Source organism: Gallus gallus, chromosome 1 (genome assembly GCF_016699485.2).
Source record: "Gallus gallus isolate bGalGal1 chromosome 1, bGalGal1.mat.broiler.GRCg7b, whole genome shotgun sequence".
Taxonomy (NCBI): Eukaryota; Metazoa; Chordata; class Aves; order Galliformes; family Phasianidae; genus Gallus; species Gallus gallus.
The window spans coordinates 189735936-189756849 of NC_052532.1; the positions used below are offsets into that span (position 1 = coordinate 189735936).

Below are 20914 nucleotides of genomic sequence, written 5' to 3' on the forward strand. Positions count from 1 at the left end.
TAATAGTGGGGGAGAGCAGCCATCAGAACAAGTCACCCAAGGAAGCGATGGCTTCTCTATCATCTGAAACCTTTCAGGACTGAATACTTTGCAGGGGAATATTCATCCTTGAAATACAAGCATAATTTAGTCCACTGTAAGTAGCTGGCTTAAGAAAACGTGACTAAATCTTATGCCTTGTATAGACCCTCCTGGGCTAAAGATTCTAGTTAGTTGGTGGGTAGAGAATAAAGATCAGGCACGTGCATGGATGGTGCCTTTTTTTTCACTTCCACCACAAGATCTAGTGACACCAAATCCCTGAATTTACACATGAACTCATTTCTTTACAAACTTGTTTAAACAGGCTTTCTGGTGAAGTGCTGCCTTAGCAGTGTGTGCCAAAACTGGAAAAGAACAAAAGAATGTGAAGACCTGCAGTAATGAATATAGGTGGATATACTAGAAGTAATACATTTTGTGGTAATCTACACAGACTCAAAGGGGCACTTGGAACAGTGGAAAGTTGGGAAACCCCTGAGTTTCCATCTGAGAAGATATAATAGATTATGAGACCAGGGAGATTTGCAAGGATGGCCACAGAAAAATGGGAGATGAAGATAACCATTCAACAGGCAGAAATCTTCTTATCAGTTAAGGACAGCATCACACTTCTGTACACAAGCATTGCTGAAAATAAAATCAATAGCATCTTCTGGAAGGTTAGGAGCTTTAATCCTGGAGTCCTGAGTAATACTAATTTAAAATTTAAATTTCATCACTTGAGTTTCCTGGCAGTTTCACTTACTTCACTTCTCGTTATGAGTTCTAGGAGCTGTTCAAAAAGCTGATTGATTCTTCCTCAGAGAGCTGTCATCTGCATTGGAAAACTTTTCTATGTATGTCTTCTTTCTTATGTCTAAAACTTTTCTTATGTCTGTCTAGTTCATGTGCTGATGACACCACCTGTTAGCATGCATTCCCTTACAGAGGCAGAGGGAGATTTTGGCTGTATTGCTGCATGCTATGAGATAGCCAGATATATAAAAGTGTGATTTAAATTCCACATGGATTTTAAAGTTCTTAATTTTAATGGAAAGGACGATAAAAATTAATGCATAGATTAACCATATGCTTGAATGCATTTCTATTTTAATTCTTTCCTATTGTGCTTATTGTGTGTTTTTTACAGGGATTTACTAGAGGGAATCCTGAGATATTAACACAAAGAGTTTCTTCACTCTGCAGGCACTAAAAAGAATTTGTATAAAGATGAGAGACTGAGAATACACACTGAGTTCACTGCTTTCCAATTTGTGCTTCCAAACTTATGCCATTTCAGCAGAAAGCTCAGCACCCCTTCCTCTGGCTCACCCCAATACTCACTCTGAGGAGCCCCACACTCCTCTGCACTGACTGACTGATGTTTGCTGTGATGAGAGAAACCAGTTTCTTCCTTTAACAGTTGTTAGTTCTCATCAAGAATTGTTATTTCCTATATTTATTTTAAAAATCACTCCATCAAACTGTGTTACAGATAGTTTAGTATTCTGGTGTCTGGTATCATATAATATCATAGAATCATAGAATGGCCTGGGTAGAAAAGGTCATCAAAGATCATCTAGTTTCAATCCCCCTGCCACAGACAGGGTCGCCAACCACCAGACCAGGCTGCCCAGAGCCACATCCAGCCTGGCCTTGAATGTCTCCAGGGATGGGGCATCCACAACCTCTCTGGGCAACCTGTTCCAGTGTGTCACCACCCTCTGAGTGGTATAATAAGAGTGTTTGTTTATATTGTTACATATAAGCATATATATATATATAAACATATATAGCTTATGGATATAGTCTTTATTGTTAAAGGATCTGAAAATTATCCTGATAACAAGCAATATTCTTTACTAGCAGTGTTTGCTAGTGAGGCACTCAGGACATTAAGTTTGAAATCATCAAACAGAGATAACAAGAACATTTGAGAAAAAAAAAGACAAATTACGCTTATGAACTAAGAAATGGTTCCAAAGGAGAGAAATGCGTGGCAATAGGACCAAAAATGGAGGACACTGTAATACTTTGGGGGAGGAATGGGGGGAGAAAAAAAAAAAAAGGCTCTGTAAGGAATACAGATCAAGAAAAGCATGAGATAAAAAGGAGGTGATTAGAGAAAATGCACTGTACCATCTGGATAGTGTTTGACATCAGCAAAAGCAAACAAGAGTCTGATGGAATACATGTTCCCAATTATAATTATACATAATATATCATAGCTAGTATAATGAAGACTTCTGTAGTTAAGGTAGCTTTCTACTTTTCATGCCATTTTCCACTTTTCCAGTTGCTTGTAAGATTTTTTTTTTTCCTTTTGGCAACACTACAGCCTTCCTCTCTGTGCAGTTCATTAAACAAATTTCTACCTTTAATAACTACTGATAGTAAAGATCACTTCAGAAATATTATTGGAGTAAAGAGCTCATATGAAATGGCAAGAAATTTTGTCCAGTTTCACAAAGATCGACAGGGTACCAGACTATACTTTTTGCTTTCTTTTGGCTCATGGAATAATTATGTATAACCTGTAGCAAAATATCTGAGATTGGCTTTATTAGTTACTCAGCCATATATGCTCAAATTACCAATGTTAAAAGGGCAGTCCCAGTTTCCATGGCAATGGCACTGAAAGGAGAGTCTGTGGTTGTATCATGATGAGACCAATGGCCTCAAGAGGTTGGAGGCAAGATTGACACTGTTGTTCAGAAGTTCCCAGATTATTACAGTAATCTCACAAGCACTTTATTCCCATGGCCTGGAACAGGGAACCACATAGAGTTTTGGATATATTATATAAATTGGTCTAGCCATTAAACTGAGAAGCTGTATCATTAATTTAATCTGAAATCCTCACTAAGATGAATACTAAATAACTTTTCTTTGTAAGTTCACCCAGTATGTACAACAGCACTAAATTAGAGGTATTTTAATTGACTTATCCATTGAAGAATTGCTACTACGAGGTTTTTATGAACTTCCCCATTATGAGCAGGCTGTATTAACAAAACAAAGTGATGCATTTGGAGCTCCTTGTAAGAATTAAAAAGAAAGAGCATGAGATTTTATAGTTGGTCAAAATCTCACTCAAAGGACAGAATGACACAAACAGCAAGCTGAATTTTCCAATTAGCTGCTTATAAGACTCTGCAGAGCTGCTTTGATATCTTGTCAAAGCAGAGGATGAGTATTGCTCTTTGAACATTCTAATAGATATTAACAAGTATTCTGTGACAAAATGGGACACCATCATGTACACACCTGCATTTTACAGTATATGCAGAGACCTCAGAATATGCAAATTTAAGCAGATAGTGAAAAAAATAGTCAATCTGTTGGTCATCTGCTCAGCTATAACCAATGTAAAAAATGTTATTTAGCTCACCAGAAACTCGAAAATACCATTTTCTTGGATAAGCAAAAAAACAATTAATAAGATTGTGTCAAATTTTAGTCATAAGCATGCATCAGACTGGAAAAGTAATATGTTTAATAAGGCATTGATTAGATTTCCAATAAAAGTTTCATTTACCCAAAATATTTTAGTGGCTTTGACGTGGGATTTGTGTATTTGATATGCACTCATTTCAGATTATTAGAACAATTTTCATTAGCCATCTCTATATCTGCTTGTCTCTGAATGCTAGAAATGGTTTATTGCAGTTCATTTTCTGCGTCAGTACATAATTTGATGTAGGAATTAGTATTGATTTTTTTTAATCTCTTCCCTTTCACAGTGTACAAAGTCAGTTTTATTTGGTCACATCACCAGAGTGAAATATATATTTTGTTTACTGAGCTAAATATCAGCAATGCTAGAAAATCTCAACAATGCTGTTGTGTTCCAGATGATGTATTTTGAGGAATGAGATACCCAGGCAGGCAAGAAAGAGCACTGGATTGTCAGTTTGTCTTAATTAGTGGTAGGAGAGGGCAAGTGGCTCCTTAGCTGAGGAATAATGCAAACCTACATGTGCTGCATGCTGTCATTGCCCTCTTTGGCTCTGGCACAGTCACACAGTGCCCTCCTGGAGACTCATCTGGGGATAGGATACCGAGCACTGTGCTATTTTCATAATATGTATTTAAAGACAAATAAGACTTTTTTTTTTTTTTTTTTTAAGACTAACAAGGCAATAGACACAGCGTTCACTAGGTAAATACTGAAGTCTGTGCAATTCTCTACCAATTTCTTGGAACTAGTGTCAGCATTTTAATACAAGATGAAAACAAATGACCAGACAAGAATTAGCCATCACCTGGAAAGCCTTAATCTCTCTCTACACAGCACGGTATGAAAATATTGTTTCGTGACAGTGATGACTAATTTTAAGTGAACACTTTACAGCTAAACCAACAAAACAGCACTATTTAGCAACACTCCACTGAACCTAGTTTAGTGCATCTTGTAAAAAATTGTGCTTATGCTACAAAACTATTCTTCCTTCATTTTTAAAAGCAGAAAGATTCATTATAATATGGCTTTTAATCTGTAGGACCCTCGTACACCTGAACATACATTTGCCACCTGATATGTCTGGTTGTAAAGCCAAAGATTGAAGAAATTAAACTGGCTTAAAGCTAAATTTCCTTTAAAGACAGTGAGACATTATTTGTCCAAAGATGTGTATTACCTACTTTTCATCACAATGAATTGTGAAAGTAATGACACACAGTTTGCAGTGTGTCTCCTGCAAACAGGTTTCCATATTTAAACAGTAATTGTCATCCTTTATTCCCCAGAGAGACATAATTTGACGTTCCTGGTACCTTAGCATCAACAGAGGCTGTAGACATTTAAAAACATAAATATCACAGTCAAATAAGTACTTCCCTCTTAATTCTCTCTTCACACTTCTTGCTGTCCTGAGAAAATCAACCACATCCCCATGCTTATAAAAAAAAAAAAAAAAAAAAATCCCTGAGAAAAACAAAAGCACAATGATGAACAAATAGAAAATCTGTGTCTTCCTTATGGATCTGACCCACTTTTTTCCCTAAGTTACTTGTCAGTCTCCCTCCTCTGAATTATGTTCTGCTTTGTGCTGTTAGATCTACAGACTGCCTAGGCATGTTAAGGATATATAGTATAATGCATATTTATGGCACTCAGTCACAATAAACAGCTGGTTTGCGTGCATGGAATGTCATTTTGTGTTCAGTAATTCACAAAATCCTGGAAAGAGGAAAAGGTTTCACTATGCTTAAGACTGTTGGAAATCATCTTTCAAGTAAGAATATATTTTTCTTCTACCTGGAATTGACACGTGAGTTTTGTTTGGCCCTTATCTAAGGCTGGCAGTTCAGCTAATATAAACTGTCACATCTTAAGACATCATTTACATTTCCATTTAACTCTTTATTTGCTCCCAGATTCTCAGAGCTGTAAGAGAAGTGGAAGGAAGGAAGGGAGGGATGCCATTCAGAGGGACCTTGACAGACTTGAAAGATGGGCCTGGGTGAACCTAATGAGGTTCAACACGGCAAAGTGCAGGGTTTTGCACTTGGGCTGGAGGAACCCCAGGCATCTATACAGACTGGAAGGAGCAGTCCTTGAGAGCAGCTCTGCAGAGAAGGACCTGGGGGTCCTGACGGATGACAAACTTGACATGAGCCAGCAGTGTGGTCTTGCAGCTTGGAAAGCAAATGGTATCCTGCCTTCCATCATGAGAGGGGTGGCCAGCAGGGACAGGGAGGTGATTGTCCCTCCCTACTCTGCTCTTGTGAGGCCCCATCTGGAGTACTGTGTCAAGGTATGGAGCCCCCAGTACAAGAAAGACAGAGAGCTGTTGGAGAGGGTCCAGAGGAGGGTCACAAAGATGATCAAGGGGCTGGAGCACCTCCCCTACAAGGACAGGCTGAGGGAGCTGGGCTTATTCAGCCTGGAGAAGAGAAGGCTGCGGGGTGACCTCATTGCAGCCTTTCAGTACCTGAAGGGAGCCTATAAACAGGAAGGGAGTAAACTCTTTGAAAGGGTAGATAACAGCAGGACAAGGGGGAACGGTTTGAAGTTGAAAGAGGGAAGATTTAGTTCGGATGTTAGGGAGAAGTTATTTACCAGGAGAGTGGTGAGGTGCTGGAACGGGCTGCCCAGAGAGGTTGTAGATGCCCCGTCCCTGGAGGTGTTCAAGGCCAGGTTGGATGGGGTCCTGGGCAACCTGGTATAGTAAATGGGGAGGTTGGTGGCCCTGCCTGGCAGTGGGGTTGGAGATTCATGATCCTTGAGGTCCCTTCCAACTCAGGCCATTCTGTGATTCTGTGATTCTGTGAAATGCTTACCGTGGTTGAAAGTTTCTGTGATATTGGCTTGTTATAAGGATGTATGACAAGCTCAAGACAAGTGTTTTAGGCATCACATTAGAAGATTTACATTAGTTAAGTTCTAATAAGATCAAACCTTTAATCATTTGGTTTGCCAATTTCAAGTGCAAAGAAAAAAAAAAAAAAGGTTATTGGATAAATTCCAGGTTGCAGTGTCACAGTTTTCAAAACAGATACTTCTGCTACCTTCTGTTCTTTCTTTCTCATTTCTAATTTGAGTAAAATCTCTTCTAAGCATCATAATCACAAAAAGAAAGTTAATCAGCAAAAGGCTCTAGGTTATTCTGTATTACTGATTGTTTCATTCTTTCAAACAGTAAATACTGAAAAGATTAAGAAAATATCTTGACTCAGAACTCAGGAAGTCATGCAGTTGTTTCAAAAGTCATGCAATGGGTTTTGTTCTCTGTAAATATAGGTAAAATTTCTACCTGCTGATAACAGACTCCAATCATCTTAAAATTACAGTTCTCCTTTCCTTACTGGGTAAGATTGAGTAAGATTTAGCTACTTCTAATAGATCTAGCTTTTCCCCCTCATTATTGCTTGAAATTGCCAAGTGAAAGCTCTGTTAATTCATCTGTAGAATAAATGAAGAATAGTTACTGACCGAAGAGTCAGGATGAGAACCTAGGAAATGTGTGGCCAGCATTTAACCAACAAGTTTTAGTTTGATGCTCCAGCCCATGGTGTAAGGAACACAGCCTACATCCATCAAGTAGAAAGAATTTTTTTCCCCAAAAACACTGTTTTGCAGAGCCAAAATGATTTTAACAAACTCTTCAGGATATACAGGGAAGAAGTCTTACCCCTTTTGTTCTCAAGCATCTGGTATACTAAAATCATGTGAAAAATGCCCTCATGGTTTCTTCCATATGGATATTTGAACCTCCAAAGTGAACACCTACTCCTTTTGCATCTGTTAAATGGTTCCAAGCATTCCCATAAAGGAGAGTAAAACTGGACCCTGTGCAAGTTCAGTTTCCCACCAGATTCCCAGGAATGGCAGTTGATACCTGGCTGTGGAACACCCTACAAATTTCTTCCTTTATCCTCTTTCTTTGGTGTAGAAATTAATTTAAAACTGTCAGCTGAGGATCTGCCTATTTGCACTGTAGATGCAGATTATTTCAGAATAGATAATTTATCTCTGTTATTTATTTCAATTCTGAAAATGTATTTCATTACATGAATAATATTGGAAAGCTGCATCATCTATTGCATCACTATGATATGAAAAGTTTGTAACTTGTTTCTGCCAACTAGGACTTGGCAGAATCAGGGGAAGAAAAGGCAAAAATAAAGTGAAGTGGCCAACAGCTTCAAAGTACCCAGGAAAAAAAAATAGATAAATAAAAAGCAACGTAGCACTTTAGAAGTGGAAATGAAACAAAGGAAAGTAAAAGCTGTACTAGATATTAAGAATGAGAGAAGTGTGGCTAAGAAACAGGGGTCCTTAGCACTGGGATTTTTAAATTTGGTCAGTTCTTAATATATAATTTCACCCTTCAAAGTCAGTCCATAATTAATTTCAGTGAAAGTCACAGAATCATAAAATTACAGAACTTCAATTTGGGCTTTGAGTAACTGACAGAATGTAGTCCAACTTCTGCTTGAAGCAGCATTAACTTCAAAGCTAACACAAGTGGCTCAGGACCTCTTCCTTCATTATTTTAGAAGTCTTCAAAAGGAGCTTTGAAAATCTGGAATCCAGAAGGAGAATTTAGGCTAAGAAAGTCAATTCTTTTGATGAAACTTCTCAGAAAAAATGGAGAATCTGATCACTGGAAATTTTGTTCCGTGAAAATAAATGGATATTTCTAAAAGAATAGAGGTCTTCAGAGGTTACTAGGCGGGGTAGAAACTCTCTAGATATGGAACAAGAAGAAAGAATGGGTTATGTATGTATCTGTAAGGCCATAAATATAGAACTGTGAGATGTTTTATCAGTCAGAACAAAACCTGCAATTTTCAGATTCCTGCAGCCAAAGTGATCTATACCTGCTCTTTCACTAGAATACAAAGTAATGTGTGCGGAGGAAGATCTAAGTCAACTCATTCAATGCTAAAACCTGCAGCATTACTAAAGCTTACGTAATAATGAAGCTGTACATATTCTCTCGCTCAACAATATGCTCTGACTTGGATCTAAACAAGTTATAGCGAAAGTATCGTTTTCTCAATTCTATGGTTTTTCTCTTTTGAAAGGGACATTTGAACAACTTCTTATTTAATCCTGGAGTTGAAATAAAGGCTCACATTCAGGATGTTGAACATTAAAATGTATCTTTGTTGCCTGTTTACAGAATTCAACAGTTTCTTGATGTCTAAAACTTCTGAGGTCTTCAGCTACCAGTTTAACAAAACTCATAAGTAATACTCATAACACTCCTCATAAGTAATGAAATTGATTGCAAGGATTTCTGTAAGCAAGAACAATATCTTTGCTCCCCAGTTAATGGAATTGTTGTTTGTTTGCTTGTTTTATTGAGGGATTGGGTGAAAATGGTGTTATAGAACAGTCTTGTGCAGTAGAAGATGAGGCCATAAGAGTTAATCAGTTCACTCTTTATTTAGAGCTGTTTCTTTTCATCCTGTAAAATTCTCCATATTTTACTAATTCTTTTATATTTTGATTCACAAAATAAACACTCTGAAAAAAAAAATGGTACTAACTATAATCTATCATCAAATAAAACTTTAAAGCATGTATTTTTTTACAGAGGCACATGCACTTGGTGTTAAATCATTGAGGAACTGCGCATTCCTCTATTGTGCCAAAAAAGAAAATTTGATGTTTCCTTGAAACACAACTGTGCTGTAACGATTACATTTTATCATGATTACTTTTGCTCTGGGAAATATTTTTTCAAATAAGATATAAAACGAATTCCATTTGTAGCAATAAAGCTGCTATAAACAGTTTATAAAAACAATCAAAAAGCCTTGGGCTATATACAGGAAGAGCATATATTACCAATAAAATTAAAGAATCTGTTTTTACAGCTCATATTTCACATCATTCTTTCTTCTTTTCTGAATTGCTGAAGATTTGCAAGTATGAAGCAAAGAGAAAAATAATTTCCAACCATTAGGTGGAGATTGAATAAATTAAAAAATTAAATTGGGCAGTTACTGAGGCAACCAGAATCAATATAATGTAAAGGCACAAAGGAGTACACTTTAAGTTATAACATGCTTCTTTTTCAGAAGGATTTTCCAGTTGAATAGTTACTTTACCTTAAACTACATGTCAAATAATGACTAATTTCTGAACTTAACACTCAAAGTTAAGAGAATTACATCAATCATTCCCAATGGTAAGTGATACTTCAAATTTCTAACATTCATAAACAACATGTTGAAATATTTAATCAGGATGCTGTCTCCAGAGGCAACAAAAGTACTAATGTATGTTTCTCAAATAAAATTATCTGAAAGATTTTTAAAAGTTCTGAAAAACATAGAGAATTCAGATAGATTTCAGTCTCCTGAAGTTTTCAGAAGCTGAGTTTCTGAACTTCTTACGGCTCTGTAACGATGGCTTTATGCAATATTGGAAAGATTGTCTAATAAATTGTTAAGTTATTAAGATTGCTGTGGAAGTTATTATTAATAATGATATTTATGTATTTATTTATTCTTTAACCTGGGAAGCTCCGGGTCTGTTTTTTAGTCTTGAGAGCTTATACATCTGGGATGTTTCAAGTAATCATGTAATGATGGAAGTGTGCTTTAGCTCCATCCAAAGTAAATTGATACTAAAAAATAAAAATAAAAAAATCAGGCATAGTAAGTCTATAGTGAGGGGAAAAACATCAAGGAAGTATAGAATATTTGGGTATTATTAGTTGAGCATATAACTTTCCATAGGAAATAATGGGAATGCAGAGAGTTTATTTAAAGTTAGGTGATTCTAAAGTTTCTCTGGCTAGGGATGAGAAATAAATTTCCTCTTCCTTGAAATGGTTTAATTTTTACACTGATGTAAACCATCTTTCATCCAAGCTGCCAAAATATGCCTAACTTTTTCCATGAGGCAGTTGGTATAGAGGTCACAGCACTCATGAATGGACATGGTTTCCTTTGAGGGAAATACAGAGTTTATTTAATGGTGTAGTAAGGTTAGAATTTATTTCAGAAGCCAGGGTTAGTAGACGATCATAACCACACATCTTTACTACAAGAGACCATGGGAATTTAAACTGACACTAATATTCAGAATTCTGACTTCGTTTCTCAAAAAATGCAGGAAGTGTCATCATCAACAACATAGCCAACACAGGTACCACTTGGGCCAAACATAATTTAGAGGGTTTTAAACATAACTGATTATGAGACTGCAGCCATTGCCTCACAAAACACTTCTATCTGAGCTACCAACCTCACAGGCAAATCTCTACCTAACATGATTTAAAATACCTGAACTAAAGCCCCCTAATTTTTAAAATTTATATAATGGAAATGACAATTGACCCAGCACCATAGAATACAATTATAATTAACAGGATTTTTTTTCTGAAAAATTGCTGTATTGCCTTGGGGAAAAAATGTAGGTCACAGCATCAATTAAAAGCAGAACAACCTCTTCATTGCCTACGTAACATTTAACTCCAAATAATTTGGTTGCTGTAAATTAAACGCACACTGCATAGCATCATAGGAATGGAAAACATCAAGAATAGCTACTGCAAAGAACTATTTCAAGCTCCAGCATTTACCTTATTCATATAACATGGACAAAAAAAGAGAAAATATAAAAATATTAACAATATTTATTCTCAGTTTTTTTGTTTGCTTGTTTGTTTCTTTGAGAAAAACTATTAACTGCATATTCAGCTTTCTTTAACACTGGCAGGATGCTAATATTAGGCCTCTACAGGAAATTATGTGAGAATTGCTTAATCGAGGAATAAGAAGAGCAGTTACCTTTGCTTCTGATTGCAAAGAAGATGTAAGACTACGTCAGACTCAGGGTTCAGTTTTAGTAACTGGAAGATCCAATGAACAATCTTACATGTTAGAAAGTGGAATATAGAAATAAATCATTTCAGATGAAATATGACTCTGTGCAGGGGCTGCCACTGAGAATTTATTTCAAATGCTTTTCTGACAGTACTTGAAATATCAGTGATAACTGTTAATGGAAGCCACTGCAAAATTAAAAGAATTCCAATTTGAAAGAGTTGCCAACAAATAGCATCCCATTTTTAATAACACTAACTTCTGGTTCCAAAACAACAATTTTCAATAGTATTTAAGCCAGAAGAAAGCTCTAATAACAAATCTTTTCCCATCTTTCTTTATTTAGAATATTTCATCTAGAAAGTTTAATAATCTGTTTCAAAGGGGGCAAATGTTTCTGATCAGACTGAGACGTTGCAAGATCAACTGCATGGTGGTGAGCCAGGCAGCCTGAGTAAGATCTGACAAAGTCCGTCAGAGAAAACACAAAGAAGCAGCAACTGACACAATGGGAGGAAGGGCTAAGAAATTGATAAAATATACCTCCAAAATCTCTACTGCTCATGTGTAATAATGAATAATAAAAAGGTACTGCAGGCAAAATTAGATGTGATACCCACGTAATGTTTTCAGCACAAAAATTCTTCACCAAGAAATGAGTTTATAATTCTGTAGTAATATAGGAAATTTCTGAAAAATTAGCAGAGGAAGTATCTGAACAGTTATGGTAATACATATGACCTTGAATATACAAAGGGAGTGCATCTACATATCAGAATATTCCACTTGAATACAGCCAGATTTTGAGATGAAAACTATTTCTCTGTTCTCTACTGAATTTTTCAAATAATAGTAGGGATTATAGGAGCCCAGTTTTCCTTTCCACAGATTAAATGTTAAGATCATTGGAAGAAAATTTGTTTCTGTTTTTGCTCTGTACCCATTGCTACATCTTGATGTCAGTGTTAAGGTCTGGAATTCCAATGTGGAAGGCTTTCATCAAATCAAGAAGTAAAAGTGAAGTGGCTAAGCTTCAAAGATCTTAGAACCTGATGCTAAATCAAAAGACAACAGAAAGAGATGGACCTCAAATAAGTCAATTTTCAACAGTTCTTAGGCTAACTGCTTAGACTTCTAGTTATCTAGATATCTAATTGTTTTAAATGTTAAGTCGAAGACAGATTTTCTGAACATAAACCATGAAAATTTGTGGTATTTTTTTTCAAAATTTCACAATTGAGCAATATACCTTTCCATCCTTGCATGGCTGCGGATGAAAGTCACTTTTTCCAACAATGACAGAAAACAATTAGAACAAAACTGTGCTTTGTGGTACCTCAAGCTTAAAGAAGATAGCTTATGTTCAATGCAAATCAAAGCAGAGAACCAGGAAATAATCCTTAAAATGAGATATTTAGGATCAGGGAGGGGAAATCAAATCCCATTTTAATTACTCCAGAAGTAGAATCGTGTAGCTACAGTCTCAGAGCCTTGGTTTCCTCTTACCTCTAAACGTGCTAGACTTATTCTGTGAGAAAACATCATTCACTACTCTAAGAGTATGTGTAATAGTCTACAATCATTACTGTTCTATGTAAAACAGAAAAATTCTAATAGCCGTTCAGGAAATACGATGTTTGTTTTCTTTTTTCTCAAAGCAATTTTCAATCTCCCTTTTACAGATAGGAAAACAAAGGAAAAGAGAATGAAGAAAACTGACCCAAATGACTCAAGACTAGCTGGAAAGGCAGAAAATGGAACAACATATCTTAAGTTTGGAATCTCATTTTAAAGACCAACTGATCTACAATTAGTTGTACAAAATATCACATTGATGTAGATTGGCAGACAGTCACACAACACTGAAAAAAAATCAAACCCTCTCAAACAGACCTTATGGTTTTAATCAACATTTGCCATGTCCAGACTACAGATCAGTGAAGGAAAATTATTCCAAATATCAATGACCTAGGTAGGATTTAGCCTTCATCCTCATTTAGGCCAGGAGATGACTGCACTGAGGTCTCTACATATCTTGTTTATTGGAAAAGAAAGGAAAAAGGAAAAGGGAACATTTCCAAGACAAGAGCAATGAAGTGAACCTAAGGATTTCCTAAGATATTTTGACATTATTTTCCCCTAGAACATTAATAACAAGTATGGACTACAGGTATCATTTATTTTAATTTATTATTTATTTTAATTATTTTTGTGAGATGCATATTCAGTTAATAGGCCAACAGAAATAATTCCTACTGAAATTTCATTGCATAGCTACAGGTAGCATCCAATTGATTCAAGTTTTTATTGAGCTGCAAATCTCATATCGAGCTAAATGAAAAATTAGAAAAGCATTGATAACCTCCATTCATCCACAGGAAGGAAGGTAAATGGAAGTAAATGCTCTCATTAGACCTTGTAATACAATTCCACATATCTTCATTTGAGCTAGTAGCTGGGGAAGAAAGTGATAGACTGCCTTAGTTAGACTAGTTGAAACTTACTCAGCCCTATCATCTAATCCCACATTCTTGCATTGAAGAAGATTTTGCTGAGTATGCTGAAACAGCAATCAGGTGCCTAAAAGATTCAGAGTTCAAAACAGGAGGTATCACTGTATCACTGAGTTTAGCTTAATGTACCACAGCTCATAAGTCTGACAAAAGTATCTTAAATAAGAGTGCATATCTATTTCAGAAACAGTGAGATAGAAATTTACAACTTCCTTGCATAATTTGTCCTGCATCCTCGCTGCTGAAAAAGCTTGTCCAGCATTTGTTTGCCTTCACTCAAGTACATATTCTGCTTTTCTTTGCTGCGCTGAAGAATCCCTTTATTCCCAGTCTCCCCACAGAAATACATGGTCATTATCAGAGAGAGAGATAAGTCTCTCTCTGGAGGAATTTTTCTCTGTTCTAGTCTCTATTCTCTCTCTGTAAATATGTATTCAGTAACTTTTAAAGTTATGGACTCTAGAACTTGGCACAATATTTGTATTATCTTACTGTTGTTTCACATACAACAATAATCTTGTCCTTATTCTTCCCTTAATCATCTAACATTAAAAGGTAATTGTATAAACCTTTGCTGAGCTGCCCATTTTTTCCTCTGAAACCACCTCAGAGTCATCTATTTCCAGGCTAGGGGCTCCCTCAGTTTGTGTGGGTGACATTTCTTCCCTCTGGCTGTGTAATCCTTCTCTTCCAGGTAATAATTACTTTCTTTGAATAGATTCTGCTGACCAGGCCAGACTGTAACTGGACTGTTCCATCTGACTGCTCCCTCCTCTTTTATTTTTCAAATCTTTGCATGATCTACAAATCTTCCCATCCATGAATTTGTGCCGCCTTCCAAATCATTTGAGCTAACACTGAAACATGTTGTCTACAGCCAATTCTAAATCATGGAAGACTGTCGCTCAATATTTCCATGAAAGGGCCATTTATCATCTCTGGTACTTTCCAGTGTCAGCTAATCAGTCCTTAATGAGTATTATTTTGATAAAGTATACTGTTACTTATTAAAATAAGATACAGTGTAATATTAAATCAAATGCCTTACTAAACCTTCACAACATTTAGGGACATTCATCAAACAAATTCACAGTCTGAAATGAAATTTATCTAATATAATTACTTTGCTTTAACCTACGCTGAATATCATCAACTTATTCTAACCATAAATTTATTACTATGCTTCCTTTCTTAGCTAAATATTCCTTAATCATGCCAATATTTTTCGCAGGGATGGCATCTAGCTAACTTGCTCTGCAGATTTTTTTATTTTTTTATTTTTTTAATAAAAATAAATAACACAATACTCACACTCTGGAATTTCAAAAATATTCCAACATATCTCTTCAGCTTGATTTTTTATGGCTCTTAGGTGAAAATTATCAAGTAATGAGCTTTCTGATTTACTTATTTTATCACCAGCAGATGTTGTTTAACATGCTTTTAAAGATTCAGTGCTGTTTGCATAGTAGGGACACTGGATCTCCTACTACCATATGGGCTTGTTAAGGAGCAAACAGCACTTGCCTCCTACTGTGTGCCACTCAGTATTGAAGAAGTATCAGAGCTTTTTGTTCATCTTTGTGTGAATAAATGACATGATTAATTAAAGAGTGACTGACTAGCTTCATTTTTCTTCTTTGAAGGTGTTAAAAAAAGCAGTAAGAATTAGTTATGTGCATCCAAAATAAACCAAGCAATACATTTCATTAGACCTTTTTCAAAATCATAGTAGGCAGAAACAGAGTGTTAAGATACAGACGGTCAGAGTTCTTATTCATTATATTTAACACAAAATTCAACCTTAAGTGCCCCACATTTTTTTTCCCTATTATTTGTGAAAATTACCTAAACATCATTAGCCATTATAAATTGATGTCCACCTGGCAGAGTGCTCTGCAAGGGTCACTCAGAATGATCATCTGTCTATTTATCCCTGTGTCTTGCTAACTCTGAAATCAAAAGATAGCAATTTGGACATCAACAACATATCACTGTAGACTACATTTACCACAAATATCCCATTAGTGTGCATTATCCTGAAATCTTAACCTGTCTCCTTCTCCTCTTGAGATTCGTAAGGACCCAGCTGGCAAGAAACCAAAATATCAAGTTTCTCTCATGTCTATTACGATAATAGCAGGAGGTCATACACTGAAAGCTGAGAACACAAATGCGGCATAAACCAAATTGAATATTTTGATAACAGAAATGTATGGAGGTTTGTATCCTCATGCAATAGAGTCATTGGCTTTTTCTTTCTTTCTTTCTCTCTCTCTCTTTCTCTCTTTCTTTCTTTCTTTCTTTCTTTCTTTCTTTCTTTCTTTCTTTCTCTCTTTCTCTCTTTCTCTCTTTCTCTCTTTCTCTCTCTCTCTTTCTCTTTCTTTCTTTCTTTCTTTCTTTCTTTCTTTCTTTCTTTCTTTCTTTCTTTCTTTCTTTCTTTCCTTCTTTCCTTCTTTCCTTCTTTCCTTCTTTCTTTTTCTCTCTTTCTCTCTTTCTGTCTTTCTCTCTTTCTTTCTTTCTTTGAAATGGAGTTTTTCATTGTAATAGCTTCAATGATAACTCCTTTACTGAAAAAATTCTTTGATAAAAAGAAATATCTTCATCAACGCTGTTGTCTGACAGGTTTATCAAGTCCAGCAGCAACATTCAGCATAAATACACTTAATTTTCCTTTCCTATGTCCCATGTTGGTCTTGCCTGCTACCACTCATAAACTGATTGTATATATATATAAGTCTGAAAAAGATAAAACTGAATTTTTCCTTACCACATGAGATATCTAACATCTAGGCATTTATATCTGTTATTTGACTATAAAGAATGTGTAGGCAATGCAGAGAAATTCTAGACAATGGAGAGAGACAATTATTTTTAGGATACAATCCACCTCAGTCTACAGGAGATATACAAAACCAGTATGAACTGTGATCAGGAAGAATTATTTACTATCATGGCAATACTGATGACTTGGTCAGATGTCAAAAGCCAGGTGAGGCCAAATCATTTTTCTTAAAAGAAAAAAAAATATTTTCAGTTTAATCGCTGTGTAGCTGAGGCAAAAAAATTATGCCTCAGAATCTTGTCAATTATTGAGGTGTTCAATAAAACAATTAAAAAAAAAAAAAAAGGCAAAACTATGAAGCAGCAGTCCAGAAACTATTTCCTTTCCTCACTTTTATCCCCACAGCTCAGTTCACTACTCTCACCTGTGCATTAGTCCATTCCATTTCAGGGAAAGGTCCCAGCTGAAGGCCTCTACCTGTGGGATTCTCTTCCTCTTGGCCTTTCTGGAAGTACATAGAGACATCTACTCAGGACACGTTCCAAACTCAAATTTTTCATTATGTTTGCATATGGTGCTTAGTTGTGTACTTTTGCTTCCCAGTTTGTTTTTTCAGGGGTGAGGAGAATTTGTTGCTATAACTGCTCTGGAAATTACTCTGGCATACCTTCTATTCCTTTCAAGCTGTAAATTGGTATTAATACATGCTAAAGTGCTCAGAGGGTTTTTAACATAAATGAAAAAGCATTATGTTCTATAATATTCAATGTGTTATTGATTATAAATACCTGTGGAATAGTTATTTTTCCTTCAAGGAAGAACAAGCAAGTGAGAAATATTTTAGGAGAATAAACACTGCACTACTTTATTTCAGTATATTTTCAGTATGGAACATCTACCAATCACAAGTAATTATTAGCAAATCAAGCAAAAATGCTATAAAGGAATGAATAAATATTCTCTTTACAGTCCACCTCTTTCTACCTAAAACTAGAAATAATCCTGTTTCTTTTAAATTTTAAAACTGATTCTGTATTATCTTTATGATGTTTAACAGTAGGAGACAATATATTCACTTTTAACCAACATTGGGCCTATTTATTTATTTATTTATTTATTTATTTATTTATTTATTTACTTTGAAATGGAATACCTGCAATGCAATGAATTCACACCCCCCAACCAGGCATGAACCAATGCCGTTGCAGAAAACAGAAATTCTTATCAAACAACACTATGAGGGAGCCCCGTAAGTAACGGGGAGAGCTGTGTTGCAAGGATCACAGTGTTTGTAAATAATAAAACTTCTTTGTCAGGAGTTCAGCTTCTATTAGCTATTTTTTTAATAGAATATTTAATTCCTAGAGTACTGGAATACATTTTTATAAAGTTCTTATTCTTTACAGTGTTTATGTAAAGCTTTTGGTCACCTTGTGGTATATTATTTTAAGGATGTTTTTACATATATTATTAAAAATTATAACTTCTTAAATGCAAAAGGACAAAAGCACATTTTTTTCACTATCTCCTGCAATATTAAAACATTTTACTTGCAAGCACTAGGTAAACAAAACATTCAGGGAAGTCTTGAGACACTGTCAGTATAAAGAATGGATACTAATTAAAAAAAAAAAAAAAAAGGTGTACAATATCTTATTGTTAAGTATAATCTGAGGTAAAGAGACTTCTTGCTCTGATTTCAAACATGACTGCTGTCATAAAACAATATTGTTAAGAGCTGAGGTTTGTAGTGATGCTGTCAAATTTCAGGCACTTGGATGTGAGGTAAGAGCAGAGTCCTTTCAGACATGGGAAACTCCTGAGAATGGTTCAAAGCTAAAAGGCAGTGGATCACGTTCGGAGGATGCATTTGTATCATGCCTTGGTCAGGATGGATTTAGATCTGAATATTCAATCAAACTCATTTGGACAAGGCATTTTGACATGGCAAAATCTGGAGTATCTTTTCTTACCATGTAATGTGATGCATAGTTTCATAAATGTAGAAGAAATGCTCATGGGTTCTAAGAACTGCTCTGAGGAAAGATACAAGAATACTAAGAAAGGAACATTTATATGGAGATCACTCACTTAAAAGGAGTCAAGAATGAGGTTCTGTTGCAAAACAGCTTTCCTTCAAAACACTGTTGTGCATAAGAACATGGGTTATAACTACTGAGCTGTAATTATTGACTATGAGAGAAGAGCAGAACTGTATCATTTGGGGGACACTGTTTTTTAAGATAGGTACCGGACAAAAATGAAGGAAACCTACAAGAGAAGAAAAACAATAATGCGATATTTAGAATTCACAGCCTAGAAAAGAAAAGACAGGATATTACATGGGAATAGTGATCAGTTGCCTCCACTGAAGCCAGAACCTCAAGATACCATCCTAAATTGGCTGCTGTGAAAAAAGCCTCTAAGTGCTACGATGCTGAAACACCGAAACAAAACCTTTTCAGCCCTTCAAGCTATGATTCAGTAGCTCTTATCAACCAGAACTTCAGGTTTCCTGGTAATTTCAGCAAGTTTATTTGGGAATCAGAGGAATAATAGCCAGCCAACATGAAAAGGCATATTTCTCTGTGCTAATTAAATATATATGTATATATGTATATATGTTTTCAAATTCATATTGTACAAATTGTACTGAGAAGAACTATAGTGTAGAAATGTAGTCCTCCTTGTAAAACACACTCTTGAATAAAAGGAAGTGAAGGAGTATTTATAAACAGCAACATTTATAGGCTTCATAGCGTATATTACAAATCTGACGCCCTAAAGGTCAACATGAGTTTCACAAATAACATTTTTCTGTTGTCATTAGATGTATGAATTTATCACTTTGTCTCCAGCTGCTGCTTCATAAGGATTCCTTCAGAGGGCTGGAGCACCTCTCCTCTGAAGAGAGGCTGTGGGAGCTGGACTTGTTAGGCTTGGAGAAGAGAAGGTTCCAGGGTGAACTCAGTGTAGCCTTCCAGTTCTTTAAGCATATATGCAGGAGTGGGACCAACTTTTTATACAGTCTGATAGTGATAGGACAATGGGAATTTGCTTCAAACAGTAAGAGGGGGGGATTTAGATCAGATTTTGGGAAAAAATTCTTTACTCAGAGTGTGATGAGGCACTGACATGGACTGCCCAGAGAAGCTGTGGGTGCCCCATCCCTGGAGGTGCTGAAGGCCAGGTTGGATATTCTCTGGGCAGCCTGGGCAGCTGGTGGGGGGCAACCAGCCCACAGTAGGGGGTTGGAACTGAATGAATGGGCTTTAAGGTCCTTTCAAACCCAAACCATTCTGTGATTCTATGATTCATAAGGCCATGGGCTTCTCCCTGCCATTTCAAAAACCCCTGTGAATACCTCAGATCTTGCAGGATATCAAATGATGCCTCACTTAGACAACTGAATCTCAGTCCCAAGAATGTCCTCTATCTGATAATAGACAATGGAACAATACTAATTATTACATATTTTAAATATAAATGTATAATTCACCTTAAAGTCAAAGTTGTAAACAAGACCTAAGGACAAATTGGATTTGATGTCCAAGTATTCAATTTTTAGAAGGGCTTATATATATCCATATCTAGAGAACTGCCTGGAAAATTTTCTTAATATGTGGATTAAGGAAGAATTCATTACTTGTCATAGAAAAGGAATGGTGCACACACAGTACTGGGAAGTCCCTCGGTCCTACAAAATTACCTTTATACAACATCAGACAGTATCACCAAGCCATCCACTCAAGGAAAATTGGGAAAAAAAAATCCTCTCTGAAAAAAAAAAATATCTTAAGAAAGTGAAGATCATAACAGAATTTGAAGAAACTAGGAAGCTCCTGCTAACCCTAGATAGAGGGCATTGAAGTATGCTATGCAAAAAAGAAGTAATGAAACACAAATGCAGGAAGAAGAGGTGAATAAAGAAAATTGTGTTACTCTGTCTAAATAAAACAATGAAAAACTGTTGCACTTACAGGAACTTCAGTATACTGATTGAACCAACACTGTTTAGTTTAAATGTTCCTTATGCCAACAGTGTGACTGTCAGATGAATTCTACAGAATTTATGCAGGTGCAATTACAAGGCACACTAAAATCAGCATTAGCATGGGTTGATAGACTTCTGTGGCAAATAACTGTGTTTAAACTACAAATTCCAATCATGTCAGATAATGAAGGGAAGAGAAACTTCAAGTAAAATCTTAAAAATATACAGGAGTCTACAACTTCCTTTTAAAATTTGAGTCTTTCTTCTTACCAACTTGTAGCAAAATAATAAAAGCTTGATAGCACATTG

The 20914-nt window shown here is 35.8% G+C and overlaps 1 protein-coding gene across 27 annotated transcripts in view; it reads right to left on the reverse strand.

The window, feature by feature from the left end:
• The window catches only part of DLG2 (discs large MAGUK scaffold protein 2), a 999237-nt gene that overhangs the window by 585500 nt on the left and 392823 nt on the right, over nt 1-20914 (reverse strand). For 14 of the 27 annotated variants that reach the window (XM_040647172.2, XM_025146910.3, XM_040647188.2 and 11 more), the window contains one exon: nt 17036-17116. The exons of the other annotated variants lie outside the window; for them this stretch is intronic. In XM_040647172.2, coding sequence (XP_040503106.1) covers nt 17036-17116 — 81 coding nt within the window. The remainder of the gene's footprint in view (nt 1-17035; nt 17117-20914) is intronic. 27 annotated transcript variants of the gene reach the window in all.